At 43.2% G+C, this 18,109-nt stretch overlaps 1 protein-coding gene across 12 annotated transcripts in view; it reads right to left on the minus strand.

The window, feature by feature from the left end:
- The window catches only part of KMT2C (lysine methyltransferase 2C), a 235,480-nt gene that overhangs the window by 129,997 nt on the left and 87,374 nt on the right, over positions 1-18,109 (minus strand). For all 12 annotated transcript variants that reach the window (XR_010726264.1, XM_066237431.1, XM_066237427.1 and 9 more), the window contains exons 5-6: positions 15,043-15,191; positions 13,911-14,020 (exon numbers count right to left, since the gene is read on the minus strand). Coding sequence is in view for 11 of the 12 variants with exons in the window: in XM_066237431.1 (XP_066093528.1) it covers positions 13,911-14,020; positions 15,043-15,191 (259 nt within the window). In the remaining variant the exon portion in view is untranslated. The remainder of the gene's footprint in view (positions 1-13,910; positions 14,021-15,042; positions 15,192-18,109) is intronic.

Here is an 18,109-nt window from a genome sequence, read left to right on the forward strand (position 1 = left end):
ACCACGGACATCATAGATATACAAAGAATTATTGTAGAATACTATGAAAAACTTTATGCCACTAAATTCAACAACCTAGAAGAAATGAATAAATTCTTAGAACAATAATACAACCTTCCTAGACTGAGTCAAGAAGAAGCAGAAAGCCTAAACAGACCAATTAGTAGGGAAGAAATAGAAAAAACTATTAAAAACCTCCCCAAAAACAAAAGTCCAGGCCCAGACGGTTATACTAGCAAATTCTATCAAACATTCAAAGAAGACTTGGTTCCTATTCTACTCAAAGTCTTCCAAAAAATTGGAAAAGAAGCAATATTTCCAAACACATTTTATGAGGCCGCATAACCCTCATACCGAAACCGGTCAAGGACGGCACAAAAGAAAACTACAGACCAATATCTCTAATGAATACAGATGCTAAAATACTAAACGAAATACTAGCAAATTGAATACAACAACACATTAAAAAAATAATACATCATGATCAAGTGGGATTCATCCCCGAATCTCAAGGATGGTTCAACATACATAAAACGGTTAACGTATTACACCATATCAACAAAACAAAGAACAAAAACCACATGATCTTATCAATAGATGCGGAAAAGGCATTCAATAAAATACAACACAATTTTATGTTTAAGACTCTCAACAAAATGGGTATAGAAGGAAAATATCTCAACATGATAAAGGCCATATATGATAAACCATAAGCTAACATCTTATTAAATGGCACAAAACTGAAGGCTTTCCCCCTTAAATCAGGAACAAGACAGGGTTGTCCACTCCCTCCATATTATTTAATGTGGTGCTAGAGGCTCTAGCCAGAGCAATCTGTCAAGACAAAGAAATAACAGGCATCCATATCGGAAAAGAAGAAGTAAAGGTATCACTTTTTGCAGATGATATATGATCCTATACATCGAAAACCCCAAAGAATCTACAAAAAGATTACTAGAAACAATAAGCCAATACAGTAAGGTCGCAGGATACAAAATTAACATACAAAAGTCCATAGCCTTTCTATATGCCAACAATGAAACACTTGAGAACGAACTCAAAAAAATAATCCCCTTCACGATTGCAACAACAACAAAAAAATACCTAGGAATAAACATAACAAAGAAGGTAAAGGACTTATATAATGAAAACTACAAACCATTGTTAAGGGAAATCGAAAAAGATACAACGAGATGGAAGAATATTCCTTGTTCCTAGATATGAAGAATAAATATAATCAAGATGGCCATATTACCCAAAGCAATATACAAATTTAATGCAATTCCCATCAAAATTCCAAAGACACTTTTTAAAGAAATGGAACAAAAAAATCATCATATTTATATGGAACTATAAAAACCCCGAATAACCAAAACAATCCTAAAGAAAAAGAACGAAGCTGGAGGCATTACAATACCTGACTTCAAACTATATTATAGAGACATGACAATCAAAACAGCATGGTATTGGCAGAAAAATAGACATTCAGACTAATGGAACAGAATAGAAAGCCCAGAAATAAAACTACATATATATGGTCAAATAATTTTTGATAAAGCGGCCAACAACACACAATGGAGAAAAGAAAGCCTCTTCAACAAATGGTGCTGGGAAAACTGGAAAGCCATATGAAATAGAATGAAACTCAACTACAGTTTGTCCCCTTGTACTAAAATTAATTCAAAATGGATCAAAGACCTAAATATAAGACCTGAAACAATAAAGTACATAGAAGAAGACATAGGTTTTAAACTCATGGACCTTGGTTTTAAGATTTTATTTTTATTTATTCATTATAGAGAGGGCAGAGAGAGAGAGAGAAGGGGGGAGGAGCAGAAAGCATCAACTCCCATATATGCCTTGACCAGGCAAGCCCAGGGTTTTGAACCGGCAACCTCAGCGTTTCCAGGTTGACACTTTATCCACTGCGCCACCACAGGTTAGGCTGGACCTTGGTTTTAAAGAGCATTTTATGAATTTGATTCCAAAGGCAAGGGAAGGCAAAAATAAATGAATGGGACTACATCAGACTAAGAAGTTTTTGTTCAGCAAGAGAAACTGACAACAAAATAAACAGACAGCCAACTAAATGGGAAATATTTTCAAACAACAGCTCAGATAAGGGCCTAATATCCAAAATATACAAAGAACTCATAAAACTCAACAATAAACAAGCAATCCAATAAAAAAATGGGAAGAGGACATGAACAGACACTTCTCCCAGGAGGAAGTACAAATGGCCAACAGATATATGAAAAGATGCTCATCTTCCTTCGTTATTAGAGAAATGCAAATCAAAACTGCAATGAGATACCACCTCACACCTGTTAGATTAACTATTATTAACAAGACAGGTAATAGCAAATGTTGGAGAGGCTGTGGAGAAAAAGGAACCCCCATTAACTGCTGGTGGGAATGTAAAGTAGTACAACCATTATGGAAGAAAGTATGATGGTTCCTCAAAAAACTGAAAATAGAACTACCTTATGACCCAGCAATCCCTCTACTGGGTATATACCCCAAAAACTCAGAAACATTGATACGTAAAGACACATGCAGGCCCCATGTTCATTGCAGCATTGTTCACAGTGGCCAAGACATGGAAACAACCAAAAAGCCCTTCAATAGAAGACTGGATAAAGAAGATGTGGCACATATACACTATGGAATACTACTCAGCCATAAGAAATGATGACATTTATAACAAAATGGTGGGATCTTGATAACATTATACGAAGTGAAATAAGTAAATCAGAAAAAAACAAGAACTGCATTATTCCATACATAGGTGGGACATAAAAACGAGACTAAGCCTGACCTCTGGTGGCGCAGTGGATAAAGTGTCGACCTGGGAACATTGAGGTTTCCGGTTCAAAACCCTGCACTTGTCTGGTCAAGGCATATATGGGAGTTGATGCTTCCTGCTCCTCCCCCCTTTCTCTCTCTCTCTCTCTCTCTCTCTCTCTTCCTCTCCCTCCCTCCTCTCTAAAATGAATAAATAAAAATAAATTCTAAAAAAAAAACAAACACGAGACTAAGAGACATTGATAAGAGTGTGGTGGTTGAGGGGGGAAGAGAGGAAGAGGAGGAGGGGGAGGGGCACAAAGAAAAGTAGATAGAAGGTAACGGAGGTCAACTGACTTTGGGTGATGGGTATGCAACATAATTGATTGACAAGATATCCTGGACATGTTTTCTTTGAACATATGTACCCTGATTTATTGATGTCACCCTAGTAAAATTAATAAAAAATAAAAATAAAATATAAAAGTAGATATGATCTAAATCTAATATACTATTTTAAGTTTAAAATATAAAAATCAACTCCCAAACAGATCCCACTAGAAAACTTTAACAACCCCCCCCCACCATCGATTTTTAAATCCAAAGACAAAACAGGCCCTGGCCGGTTGGCTCAGCGGTAGAGCGTCGGCCCAGTGTGCAGGAGTCCCGGGTTCAATTCCTGGCCAGGGCACACAGGAGAGGCGCCCATTTGCTTCTCCACCCCTCCCCCTCTCCTTCCTCTCTGTCTCTCTCTTCCCCTCCCGCAGCGAGGCTCCAATGGAGCAAAGATGGCCCGGGCGCTGGGGATGGCTCTGTGGCCTCTGCCTCAGGTGCTAGAATGGCTCTGGATGCAACAGAGCGACGCCCCAGAGGCGCAAAGCATCACCCCCTGGCGGGCATGCCGGGTGATCCCAGTCGGGCGCATGCGGGAGTCTGTCTGACTGCCTCCCCATTTCTAGCTTCGGAAAAAAAGAAGACAAAACATGTGTTTCTTTTGAAGTGATTAAACACAAAGCACATCAAAATCTTTGGAGAAGTGGAAAATGGGTTCAGAAAGAAACAAAAAAAATACAGGTTGAAAAAATTCAAAGGTCAAGACGAAAGACGAACAAGGAAGGAAGCTCTGTTTTGAACAGAAGCCAAGGAAGAACCTGGCTAAGGAAGTAAACCCACCCTAACTAACATTGTGTGAAGGGCGGCATCCATCAAAGGCACAATTCATCTAGTCTAAATCACCTCATTCCTTTAAAGGAGGCATTTTCTCCAGCTGGTCACAGAAAGTCCAAAAAACTCAGAGGGGCAGAGCATCGCCCCTTGGTGGGCATGCCGGTGGATCCCAGTCAGGCACATGCTTGAGTCTGTCTGCCACCCCCCACTCTCACTTCAGAAAAACTCAAAAAAACAAAAAAAGAAAAAAGAAACTCAAGGCAGGTGAAGGATCCGATACATCGCTGCTGTCTCTGACTGAGGATAAAAGGAACCACCAGCAAGAACACCAAGGAGTGGCCCTGCACGAGCTAAGAGAACCCCAGAAAGGGGGAACCCCCCAAAGCAGCACTGGTTAGAAGAGCAGCTTCTTCTTTTCCCAGGCCCTCTGGATAAGCCAGCCACCAACCCCCACAAACATCTTCATTTGTACAAAATAGAACGCCTTGTTATGATTTAAAGTGCTCAAAATAATTGGGTCAGAACAGCGATTTTCAACCAGTGTGCCACAAAATATTTTACAACATGCAATGCCCTGTTTAGTCAGGAGCATGAACCTCTTTTCTCTTAGAGTACCAAACAAATAAAAGAATGACAACAGTCCATACAATAGCCACCCAGTGTGAATGAATCAAAATTATACCTATATGTGTATATTTTTTGTCAGGCAAAACAAAAATTTTTTTTTTTTTTTGGTGTGCTGCAGAAGTTTAGTGATTAGTTTGTGCATGCCATGAGATGAAAAAGGTTGAAAATCACAGGGTTAGACAAAAACCTCCACGGCCTTTATTTCTCTCCCTACTTATTTTTTTTAAACTCTGTGAAACTGTAACACAACTTAGCAGATGCCACTTCAGGTTGTACTGAATTAGTGTTCTCTCAACTTCTTTGAAAATACTGTCTCTGTGGTTGTTTCACACAGACCGTTTATTAAAACTATATTCTGCAGTCACCAGAATGAACAATAACTGAGCAGTACTGTGACATCTGTTGACTTACCAAGAGCCTAGGAAACCCAAATGAAATCATTTGCCTTGTTTTTTAAATGACTACTGACATTGTTCACAAGGTCAACTTTTCTTTTTTTAAATCCAAGCACTTTATTTTTATTTTTTTTATTTATTCCTTTGAGAGAAAAGGTAGGTAGGTAGGTAGGTAGGTAGGTAGGGAGGGAGGGAGGGAGGAAGGGAGGGAGGGAGGGAGAATAGGAGCAGGAAGCATCAACTCCCACATGTGCCTTGATCAGGCAAGTCCAGGGTTTTGGAGTTTTAAACTAGTGACATCAGCGTTCCAGGTCAATGCTTGATCCACTATGCCACCACAGGCCAGGCCATAAGGTCAACTTTTAACCACCATTCTTACTGAAAGGCTAATAGTTTTAAAAAGTTTGCTATCTGTAGCACCCATTTCTTTGACGGCTAGTTAGTCAAACATGATTTCTTTTACTCCAAGTGGGTGCATGGATTTCTGTGCTCTGTGAACAAATGAGAGCGCTCAGAAACTGACTTTAGTTGTTACCTTGGTGAGGAATTCCCACCGTAATGAGATAGTCCGTTTTTGATTCCTTGTTTCTTCTGATCATTCATTTCCTGTGAGTTGAAATAGTGTGCCACAGGTTCGCTCTGGTAATGCTGATGTTTGCTGCATTCTATACATTTGCCACGTCCTGGCACAATAAACAAGATGCTTTGCCCTCTAAGCTGGTAACAACAAAAATGCCACACACCGTTCACTCTTTTCACTTGAACACGACAGGTGTACAGAACAGTAATGAAAACAGTACGTTGGTTGCCCATGTGACCCCCTCAACGGGAGAGAGAGCACCTGAGGAACGCTGCGCCTGGATTCCTCCAGCCTCTGTCACTACCTTCTCTCAGATCCCCCCTTACTTATTCTCACCAACCACACCAGCTAAGTCCCAGCTGTAATCACAACTCGGGGGCTCCTGCCTGTGAGCCCTGATCTGGAGGTCGTCTTCTGGATACCCCCAGCACAAGCACCTGAATGTCTGCATTCCTCTTAGGAAACCATAGGGGAAAACAATATAAACTTTGATAACTTTTTTAAAATTTGACATTACAAATCACTAGGATTATATTAAAACAGTATTAGACAACATCACTGAAAAAAAAAGAAACAGCTACTTGCAAATCACCTCCCATGAAGAGGCAGACCAATATTTTAAATCTTACTTAATCTACTTTCAGTTGGATAAAGAAGGGCTGTGAGGAGACTTTTACTGTACTGTATACTGTTTTTTAGTTTTTTTTCTCATCTTTTTTTAAATTTTCTTATTTATTTTTTTGAATTATTTTTTATTTATTCATTTTAGAGAAGAAAGACGGAGAGAGAGACAGAGACAGAGACAGAGAGAGAAGGGGAGGAGCAGCAAGTATCAACTCCCATACGTGCCTTAACTAGGCAAGCCCAGGGTTTTGAACCAGCGACTTCAGTGTTCCAGGTCGACACTTTATCCACTGCACCACCACAGGTCAGGCTGTTTTTTAGTTTTTTAACCAAAATTACACTTACATGACATTGCTTATTTATAGTACATTCTAAGTGGGAACTGCCATCTTACAATAGAAAAGCTACTTTTGTTCTTTTGCAGTCGATGGAAAGAACCCAAAATATAAAAAGAAAATTTACAACTCTTCTCTCAGAACTAGGTAGTTTTACACAAAGGTGCCAGACACAAAATCAGTATAATGGAATTTCAATACGAATTGTTGTGTGTGTGTGTGTGCTCGCGCGCACTTGCAAAGGGAGAGGCGAGAGAAAACAAGAAATGATCAGTCCTAACGGAGATGATGTAAGTAACGTTTTCACGTTTTATTTATGCAGTAAGAGACTAAATTCAATTCAGAACTGGTTAAAAATAACAGAAGTATGTGTTGCAGACGAATGAGTTACTTCTTTCAGGAGGGGCAATGAGGGGAATGGAGGAAAGAGAGGGTCTGGGTCAGGGGTCAGGAACCTATGGCTTGCGAGCCAGATGTGGCTCTTTTGATGGCTTTATCTGGCTTGCAGAAAAATCTTTAATAAAAAAGTAATGTTAAAAATATAAAACATTCTCAAGTATTACAATCCATTCATTTCCTACCGCTCATGTTCATGGTTGCGGGTGGCTGGAGCCAATCACAGCTGTCCTCCGGGACAACACCAAATTTTTATTGGATAATGCGTAAGGTACACAGGTCGTTGTATGGCTCTCACAAAATTATGTTTTAAAATATGTGGCGTTCATGGCTCTCTCAGCCAAAAATGTTCCTGACCCCTGGTCTAGGTAAACAAATGACCAAACAGCTGCAGTCGGCAGAATCCGACCATCACCCCCCCCCAGTAATATGCAAACTATCTAGATTTCCAAGGTAGCACCCCCAGGGCTCCGAAGAGGAAATTAAAAGAGAAGAACCCTTACCCTTCCCGAAACACAGATTTATATAGTTTGGCACATTCTTCCAACTAGCAAAAAAGATGGGAAAACAGACAAGCTGTCTGAAATCCCAGAAAAACTAAACTGCTTGATAAAGAATGCCATTTAACAACTGAGGAAGAAGTTATATTAAAGACAGTCACTTTAAAAGAGGCATGGTGTGACTGATTAAAACTAAGACTTCTCAACCTCAGTGCTATTGGCATTCTGAGCTGGGTCATTCGCTCTCTGTGGCGGGAGGCTGTCTGTCCCGGGCACCGCAGGATGCTGGGCAGTAGTAGCCACTGGGTGGCAGCAGCGCCTTCCTCTCCGCTCAAGGGAACGGACTCAGGATGGCTTTTCACTGGCAAGTTCCTGTCATGCATGCGTCCATCCCTTAAATGACTCTTCTGTGAGCTACAACTCAGTGAGATGTGAGATGCTCGATATAAAATGATAAATCTAAGCAGATATTCCCCGTGCCCTCACGGTGCCACCAGTCTTAGCCAGGGCACCAAAGGAATAAGAGCTCACACTAGCAGTGCACATTTCCAAATGTAAGATGCTGGTAGGCTCCCATGTTCCGAGGAGAGGGTGTAATAAGGGTGGCGTGCTCAAGTATGTATTTCTCACTAAAAGCTAAGAGAGGACGGCAGCCCCTCCCTCTGAGCTCTGCACCTTGGTCTCTTCCTTCTTCTTAAATCCAAAGTCCCCTCTTTTCCAAAGCTGCCTTATATTTAAAAAGAGTGGAGAGGGGACCCCCAGGAAAATAAGGCAACCAGAACAGAAGTCACGCATCACTACCACAAACATTTCTCAGTCCCAACCCAAATGACCAAAATTTAGCTCGTAAATTTTCACCCTCTGTGATCTAAAGGTACTTTATCTTTTTTCTTTTTAACAAAAAGGTTTAAGACATACCAAAAGTCTTTTAAATCATTTAATCAGATTAGGAAATTCTGTGTCAGAGGCTTTTTTGGAGACATATGTGAGTTTCTTTTTTCACTTTTTTTTTTGTACACAAACTTGCATTGTGTCTGGCAATAAAACAGCAACAGAAATAGTTCCAGATATCTGTGTTTGAAAGGCTCAACCCCTGACCACTTCCCTGAGAACTCATTATGTTTTCGTTGTCGAGGTCACTTTTCTCCCGGAGAGGCAGATGAAGATCTTAATATACTGCTCACAAAAATTAGGGGATGTTTCAAAATGAACATGAAGCAATAAAATACCCCCTAATTTTTGTGAGCAGTATAGATTCAACCACATGTCATCCCAATGAGAGTCAACAAATTTAGACCACGTGTCTTTTGATCAAATAAAGAGGTGTTATAAGTTTAACAAGACTTTCATATACTCCGCCTCAGGGAACCTTTTGAGATACTACGGATTTTCATTGTCCTCAACTGCCCACCCCAACCACTTTCGTACACTTGTAAAAAAAAAAGTTACTGTTTTCAAGATTTTTTTTGGACAATTATAAATTTATAAACATGTATAAAATGAACCACACTGGTGACCTCCCTTAATACTTTGATACTTTGGACTCTGGCCCTGGCCAGTTGGCTCAGTGGTAGTGTCAGCCCAGCATGTAAAAGTCCCAGGTTCAATTTCCAGTCAAGGCACAGAGGAGAAGTGACCATCTGCTTCTCCACCCTTCTGCTCTCGCTTCTCTCTCTCTCTTCCCCTCCTACAGACATGGCTTGACTGGTTCCAAAGTGTTGGCCCCAGGCGCTGAGGATGGCTCCAAAGAGCCTCCACTAAAGGCGCCAAAAATAGCTTGGTTGCCAAGCAATGGCCCTAGATAGGCAGAGCATAGCCAGTAGGGGGCTTGCCAGGTAGATCTCAGCTGGAGTGCATGCGGGAGTCTGTCTCCCCTCCTCTTACTTAAAAAATAAAGAAATAACATGTTGCACTCTAGACTTCTTACTTGTTACCATGAATGATTCATGAATGATCTGTAGGGCTATTCATTCAGGCCCCACAACTATTTCTTGAGAAAGACCAGAACAGGAAAAGACCCTGTCAGAATGGCGTTATCATTCCGGCGAGAAGAGAGAGAAGCCAGTGTTAAGGAAACACATACTATGTCAGACGCCAATGGGGCAGAGGGGGGAACCACCTTAAAGCAGGGTATGGAGGGGCGGCACTCCCCGCTTTCAACAGGGAGCCCAGCAAAGCCCTCACTGATGAGATAACGTGAATAAACACCCAAAGGAAATGAGGGAGCAAGCCACACATATCAACACCTAAGATCACTGGACAGCGAGAACAAGGGCTGTGACCAGCCCTGGGGTGGGCAATTGCCTAGCCCAGTGCCTCTGAGGGTGACTACGGGGTCAGTGTGGCCCAAGGAAGCGGGTGAGGGGACAGTGACACTAAGTCAAGGGGGGGGGTCAGTCAGAATGAGCTTTTATTCCCTGCGTGAAATGAGGAGTCATGCAAGAGCGTCAGGTAAAGGAGTGATGTGAATGACCTCTATCAGTCTGGTTGCCTATGGGCTGATTATATTCTGTGGATGAAAACCGAATCCAGGCATTTTCTGTGGCTGCTCACAGGGGCTCTAGGAAAACCTCCAAGGTGGCCTTGTACGCTCAGTAGGTCCCCGTCCTTGACCCCACGCTGCCTTCCACTTGAGCAGCTGTCCTGTTTCATGTTCCCTGCACCAGGAACTCCGTGACTTCCCAAAGAGAACAGGGTTGGAAGCCAAGGTCTGGGCACTAGGTGTGCTCACTGCTTCAGGGGTCCCTGCTGCCCAGGCTGCACGGCGGGCAGAGCGAGGAAATGGATGTACGCATGCCAACTCACATGGACACACACATCGGCGTTTCAGCATCCGTCTGGGTAAATACTAAAAGCTGTGAAGCCCTCTAGCTCCACCCCAATGTCGCAGAAATTCATGCTAGCCTTCCCTTACTTACATACAGCTTCCTCCCTCCCACACAGAAAAGCCCCAGTCTCCTTACCTGCCGCATGGTTACTTATTTGCGCACTGACAGTATACAAGTAAAGCAGTTTCAGAACCACTAACCCACAGCCCTAGGAGAAGCTTGGCCACTTGCTGGACTCCAACACCATGCGCCACGGTTCTTGTTGTCTTTAGATTTACTGGGATCTAGTTAAGACACACGTTTCCACCTGCCATATTTCCCCACGTATAAGATGCACGTTTTTTCCAAAAATTTGAGGTCTAAAAACTGGGTGCGTCTTACACAGCAATTGTAGTTTTTAAACTTGAATTTCCCACTTGTTTTTGCACTCGTTATACATGAATGAAACTTGAGTTCAATAACTTTATGTAATACATTTTTTTTTTCCAAATTCTGGGCCCCAAAATTAAGGTGTGTCTTATACATGGGAGTGTCTTATACATGGAGAAATATGGTACACAGGTTACCTCTTTTCTTTCCTCTCCCTCCAAGTGCAAATTTTGCTACTCCTTTTGGTCCTCCATATCCTAGGCGGCTGCAATTGCTTATTTAAGGGGTCAGTGAAACAGTCCAACAGTTCTAAGTCAGGGCTGTACACAGAGAGGTATCTGAAGAGCAGTGTCTGCCCCCCACCCTCTCCTGGCTACAGCGACGCATTATGTCCTCCTGCCTCTTTCCCACTGACACCACACAGGGAACTAAGCGTTAGTTTCTGGTTTCACTTTCCCTGTTTCCTCTTCCACAGACTGGCACATGCATGCACATTTCCTCACACCTTATTCTTCTTGTATAAAGGCTTGCACACCATAAGTGGTCTTTGGTACTTTTTCCATATAAAAGTATATATTGGACACCATGCCACGTCAGCTTAAAGGGCTGTTCCTCATTGTTTTCAGCTGTAGGAACCGCACCACAGTTCGTTCAACCATCACTGCTGGCTGGTCGTGTAGGCTGCCTCCAACATTTTGCAAACTGAACACTACTACAACTGTCAACATCTCATTCCACACGTCCAGGGTACTACGGCAGGCATGTTCTACAGTGTGGCTTCCTGGAAGGGTAACGAGAAATGTGCACACCTACCTTGTAAAGTATCGCCCCACTTCCCTCCAGAAAATGCATACCCGGCTGTGTTCTCACGAGCCTAGTGTAAGAGCATCATTTCCCACGGCCCCGTCAACAAACGTGTTGTTGTACATTCAACTTTTTGTCAGCGACGCAAACTCTTGATTTCTTTTTTAATATTTTTTTTTGTATTTTCCTGAAGTTAGAAGCTAGGAGGCAGTCAGACAGACTCCCGCATGCTCCCAACCAGGATCCACCTGGCATGCCCACCAGGGGGCGATGCTCTGCCCATCTTGGGCGTCGCTCTGTTGCAACCTGAGCCATTCTAGCACCTGAGGTGGAGGCCATAGAGCCATTCTCAGCACCCGGGCCAACTTTGCTCCAATGGAGCCTTGGCTGTGGGAGAGGAAGAGAGAGAGTGAAAAGAGAGGGGGAGGGGTGGAGAAGCAGATGGGTGCTTCTCCTGTGTGCCCTGGCCAGGAATCAAACCTGGGACATTCACACACTGGGCTGATGCTCTACCACTGAGCCAACTGGCCAGGGCCACAGACTCTTGTTTTCTTTAGGGGAGAAGGCATTTCAAAAGTTCTAGCTGGCCTTGGCTGGTTGGCTCAGCGGTAGAGCATCGGCCTGGCGTGCGGGGGACCCGGGTTCGATTCCGGGCCAGGGTGCATAGGAGAAGTGCCCATTTGCTTCTCCACCCCCCCCCTTCCTCTCTGTCTCCCTCTTCCCTTCCCGCAGCCAGGGCTCCATTGGAGTGAGGATGGCCCGGGCGCTGGGGATGGCTCCTTGGCCTCTGCCCCAGGTGCTGGAGTGGCTCTGGTCACACCGGAGCGACACCCGGAGGGGCAGAGCGTTGCCCCCTGGTGGGCGGAGCATCACCCCTGGTGGGCGTGCCGGGTGGATCCAGGTCGGGCGCATGCGGGAGTCTGTCTGGTTGTCTCTCCCCGTTTCCAGCTTCAGAGAAATACAAAAAAAAAAAAAAAAGTTGTAGCTGACTGGTCTACCCTGTGTCTGTTTTGACGATGGAGAAACACAAGACAACCGTAGAAATGTCAGAAGACGCGCGCACACTGCGGTGGAGCCGCCCCACTTCCCTCACCATCCCATCGCTCCATCTACACCCAGCTCTACCTGTCTGCCCTCTACCTGCCAGGGTCCACTCCACCCCTAAATAAAGTGGGAAGGAATGCAGGTCTCGCATGGCCCCCATTCCTTTGTCAGGGGGTAGAGCGCAGCCTTGATCTCTGTATTCCATTTCAGTATCAACCAGTATGCATTTAGAGAACAAGAACATACAGTATCTTCACCAGGAATGCTATCTTCTGCTCAAAACAGAGGGTGTGAGGCAAGTTTCCCTTTAACTACCCTCTCTGTGCTTCACAGATGCTGAGTTGTCGACAAAGAAAAGGCAAGACCCTCCGCCGGCGAGAGGACTGTTCCCTTTTACTGGGACACCTGGTTTACCGCCATGGTCTGGGACGGTAATCCGAGAGATGCCTGTACTTCTCAGCATCACAGAATAACCCCGAATGACTTCTGAATGATCAGTTCACAGGAGAACTAACTCTCACAGATCCATCACAGTCTTGATCTGGCCATCCAAGTCTCTTCACAGTGGAATTTAATGTTGTGTCTTATACTGTTCAAACTCTGATTAACATGAGCACTTAAAGGTCATGTCACATTTCCAAAACAAGCACTCTTTTAACTTGACTAATCTTGAGGCGAGAGTTACTTATCCATGGACATTAGATCATTCTGATAACTACTGAGTAAGGCTCATGTTATACTAATCAAATGATGACTTGAATCTAAAGCCCTTGTCACAATGACCCTTTTTAAAAGTTTCAATCATATTCAGTCAGTTGAAGACTGTGTCATTCCTACAGTCAACATTTCCACGTGTCACATTCCTGGTGAAGGGGCCGTTTCAAATCACCCAAATATACTTGTCAACAACTGAAGAGAACTGGACAGCAGCAAAGCAATCGTGCTTCCCAGGGCTGGCCACCCTGCAAGGAAGGTACGTGCATCCCTTCCCACACCCATTCCACAGCGAACGCTCTACAGGACGGCGGCTGTGTCCAGGACACTACTACTTGGGGATAGAGCCGGAAAGGTGAACTCAGCTGCCAGCTTATCAAACAGAGCTGGCCCATGCTGCAGACCACAGACCTGTCAGACCGCATCTCTCTCCTGTGTTAGGTCTTCATCATGTGGTTTTTTTCTTTAAAAAGTAACCACACATGGATGTATTAGTAAGTAGTAACTCTTGCTTCTATCGAGCTTGATTTCTGATTTAAACGTCAAGTATTTAAAGAGTTACATTTATTGCATAACTCAGACTATGTTCTTGTGGTTTGCACAAACAATGCTTAGATAAAATTTAATTTTCTATGTTAAGGGTTGTTACATGACAGCCATCATTGGACAAATCATCCCTCTGAGGGAGGCTTTTGCAGCCAAGGGTATCGAGCTGGGCTTAGATGTCTGTTTCTGTTACTTACTTCTGTGCTCCCTGAGATGACCGCTCTGTCCACGTTCACTAACGACGGTTCTTCCACCTGGCACAAACCCAGTGACCACTCCACACAACGGTGATGAGCCCAACAAGTGCCTAGGGAATGGTGAGAGGGCAGAGAGGAGCAAAGGAGTAACATTAACCAGATTAACACGGTAATTAACACAGATGCAAACCTCCCCCCTTCCCCCACACCCGCTCTCCCGTGTAAAAGACACAAGGGAATGAAAAGCAGCCCTTCTCCAACTGCCGTCCGGCTGCATCTGGGAACTTGTAAGAAATGCACAGTCTTAGCTCACAACTGAGACCCATGGAACCCAGAAGTCTATGTTTCCACAAGCCCTCACTGCTGATTCTGAGGAACTCATGAGACCAAGAATCATGGCATGAGCGATTATTCCTCCAACAAAAAAAATCAGTAATTAATCATTTCATTTCAGTACTGCTATGAGATATTTTATTGGGAACTCTACCCATCAAACTATCGACAGTATGTAATACTTTAGGATAACAAGGATGTTCAGCCAATGAATAACAATGTATATACCTCCATTCCGCTCTACCCCACACCAAGAGTCCTCAACAATCATCAAACAACAGCTGGGCCATTAAATTCTCCATCACAGAGCATCTGGACTGCTATCCATACACAGTGTTTAAGTGCTGAATGAAATTTACCCCAAACCCCACAACCTCCTCATATCATGGGTATGTGTTGCTATTCTGTTACAATGGGATACCCACATGGCTAAGAGCTAACGCCCTTCACCCCTACAATAAACACACCCAGAGCACCGTGCTCCCCAAGTCCTCTCAGATCCCTTTAAAATGTTCTCATTCCTCAACTATCAGGTCACCGCAGCATTACCATCAACACAGAGACGCGAACACTTGTAAAAGCATCCCGCCCAGCATTAGCCCTGGTCAGACTGCAACGTTAAATTAGGTCAGTATAACTAGACCATTTATTTTACCTAAGAAGCCACCCTTAACCAGGCCATTCTTTACAATGGGATCATCACTATTTCCCAGTGACAGGTTGTTGATTAAGAAGTCACTCTAATTAAGACGCTCCCAGAATCAAGAGGTAGTTTGTTCTGGAAGGCAGGCCCTCTCACCTGTAGGATCAAATAAGGCTTGGACATCGATGCCATCTGGCAGGCCGACCAGGCTGAGCTCGTCCCACAATTTACCAGCCTGGTCATCGGACACAGTCTGTGTGCTCACACTTACACAAGACACTGCATTCTGAGGAGGAGGTCGGTCTCTGGGGGCATAAAATAAAAACAGGTCTGCCAGTGTTGACCGCAGAGAGTGTTTCATCTTATAACAACTTACTTAGAACATACCGCTGGATTGGTTTTAACTTATCAGGGATAAGCTGTCAGAAAACAACTTTTAGAACACATCTGTTATTATTAATAGTGTAACGTAAAACTAGATCGTTACCTGGTATCAGGTAAGCAACAACTAAAAAAAAGTCTCCAGATCTGTAAAAAGGGTAAAAATTAGAGTTGGAAATTTATTTTGCCATTCTATAACATTTAAACACACACACACACACACACACACACACACACACACACATACACACACACACACACAAAGACTGGTGTTCTAACAGTCTAATCGGGAACCGTATTTTATCACATAAAATGATATATTCTCTTTTGCCTTACTTAAATGTTTATAAAACCTAACTTGATCAAATCAGAAATTTTAACTTTTTAATTTTTTTATTAAGTGAGAGGAGGGGAGGCAGAGAGACAGACTCCTGCATGCACCCACCCGGCAAGCCCACTAGGGGGCAATGTTCTGCCTATCTGGGCTGCTGCTCTGTAGCTTCGCAACCGAACTATTTTAGCACCTGAGGTGAGGCCATGGAGCCATCCTTAGCACCCAGGGCCAACTTAGCTCAAAACATTTGAACCCTGGCTGCAGGAGGAAAAGAGAAAGAGAAAGAGATGGGGAAGGGAAGGGGAGAGGTGAAGAAGCAGATGGGCGCTTCTCCTGTGTGCCCTGGCCGGAAATCTCAAACCCAAGACATCCACAAGCCGGGCCAACACTCTATCATTGAGCCAACCGGCCAAGGCCAGAAATTTTAATTTTGCTTTTTCTTGAGGGCTACCACAAACAGAGCCGGCAATTAATTTTATGTCAAGAAAGGTTGTTTTCCAAGGGAAATAAAAAACCCACTGAGTGTGAGGAGGGGGGCGGTGGGAGCAGAAATGTGTTAGCTGGAGTTTTCTAGGGTCCCCTCCCCACACCTCAACAAGACAGTCTGTATCAGGATGCTGCAGGCACTCTCTCCAAGCCTGCCCCATTGCAAATCAGAAGTGAAAAAGGAAAAGGAAAACAGCTATCCCAGTGGATGGGGAGAAGGGAGACAGTGTAACAGCAAAAACTACAGTATATATAAGGAAATTAACACTGAGTAAGGTGTGCAACAGATGGGAGATTTCAGACTTTCCAAGTCCTGAAACTTCAGACAGTCACTGACACAATGACCTAAGCAATGGCTACTGTTGCCTTTGCACGTCACATGGGGGAAATGGGCTGACTGGCAGTAAAAATTTGATCTCCTCCTGATATCACAGCATTTAGCCTATCGGAACTGTGGATTAAATCACTACTGAACGTAGGTTATGACTCACTGTACTTCTGTCTCCTGGGCATTTATCATGGTTCCTATTAAGAGAAGATCAGCACAGTGACTGGGTACTAAACTTTTTTATACCTGGAATCACTGGAAGAGAAAACGTATTAACATATTTCAGGAAGGACATTTAAAGATCAAACTGCATAAAAATAACCAGGACTTTTATGTTTGGCATTACAAATGCATAGACTTAACCTTTTTAGAAAGTTTAGCATGCTACACTAACTTTAAATTCCCGAGGTTGTTTTTTTTTATAGGTGTCCACAGTAAAATGAGAACAAACTCTGTCCTACAAATATAATTTCCATTCCTACAAATATACTCTTCATTATTAATCACTGATATTTTGGGGAGTGGGGGAAAGACAGACGGTCCATTTATAAATTCAAATGTTGACCCTAGCTGGTTGGCTCAGTAGTAGAGTGTCAGCCTGCCATGTGGAAGTCCCAGGTTTGATTCCTGGTCAGGGCACACAGGAGAAACGACCATCTGCTTTCTCTCCCCCCTAACCTCCTCCCCTCCTCCTGCAGCCATGGCTTGAATGGTTCGAGCAGGTTGGCCCTGGGTGCTGAGGATGGCTCTGAGGCCTTACCTCAGGCACTGAAATAGCTAGGTTGCCGAGCAACAGAGCAGCAGCCTCAGATGGGCAGAGCATCGCCCCATGCCAGGTGGATCCCAGTTGGGGTACATACAGGAGTCTGTCTCTCTGCCTCCCTGACTCTCACTTAAAAAAAAAAGTTTAATGTAACATTTTAACATATTTCCTTCTACCAGTATTTGATTGGGAGGAAGTATGGGTATAAAAACTGAAGGAATCACTAACCAGTTTATTACTAACCAGTTCCTAATCAGTAGCTTAAGCAAAATTTCACCTTCAGGTTTTGCAACCAGACTATGTGCACAGAGCACATCAGTAAGATGCTGAGGTCTACCCTAAGGACCACAGCAGCCCTACTGAGAACCCTGAGAAGATAGCTGAAATACAAACCCCCCAAATTTTAAGTCTAAAACAAAAGGAAGAAATGAATCCTTGATTATACATTCTTCTATTTAGAAAACCAAGAAGGAAAAAAACTTATTTAAAAACCTCCTTTACCAATTAAAGAAAAAAAAAAAAGAACAGTTTATAGTCCATTAGTAACATATTCTGTAAATACTTAAAATCATTTACACCAAGCTAAATTAATGTTTACCCCAAGTGATTTCCACATTTTTATAAATTGTTTTTATTCGTAAGGTCCATTAATTGGCTTGTTATCATTACTTAATAACTTGGTAAACACCAAGTTGTGTATGAAGACTTTCATTAAACCAAGGCTATTTTTACATAATTATCATCTTAGCTCATATAGATTTTCGCTAAAAATTAACTTAGCTTATAAAATAAGTACGTGAAGCCCAACTGTATTCCCCAGAACAGGTGTTTTTTTGATAGCCATTACTCAAAGCAGAATGTGAAGATATATATAACCTGGTTCCAGTCCATACCTTTGCCAGGTTTCGATGGACACTGTTAAGTGCACTGG

The sequence above is a fragment of the Saccopteryx bilineata genome, chromosome 6 (genome assembly GCF_036850765.1).
Source record: "Saccopteryx bilineata isolate mSacBil1 chromosome 6, mSacBil1_pri_phased_curated, whole genome shotgun sequence".
Taxonomy (NCBI): domain Eukaryota; kingdom Metazoa; phylum Chordata; class Mammalia; order Chiroptera; family Emballonuridae; genus Saccopteryx; species Saccopteryx bilineata.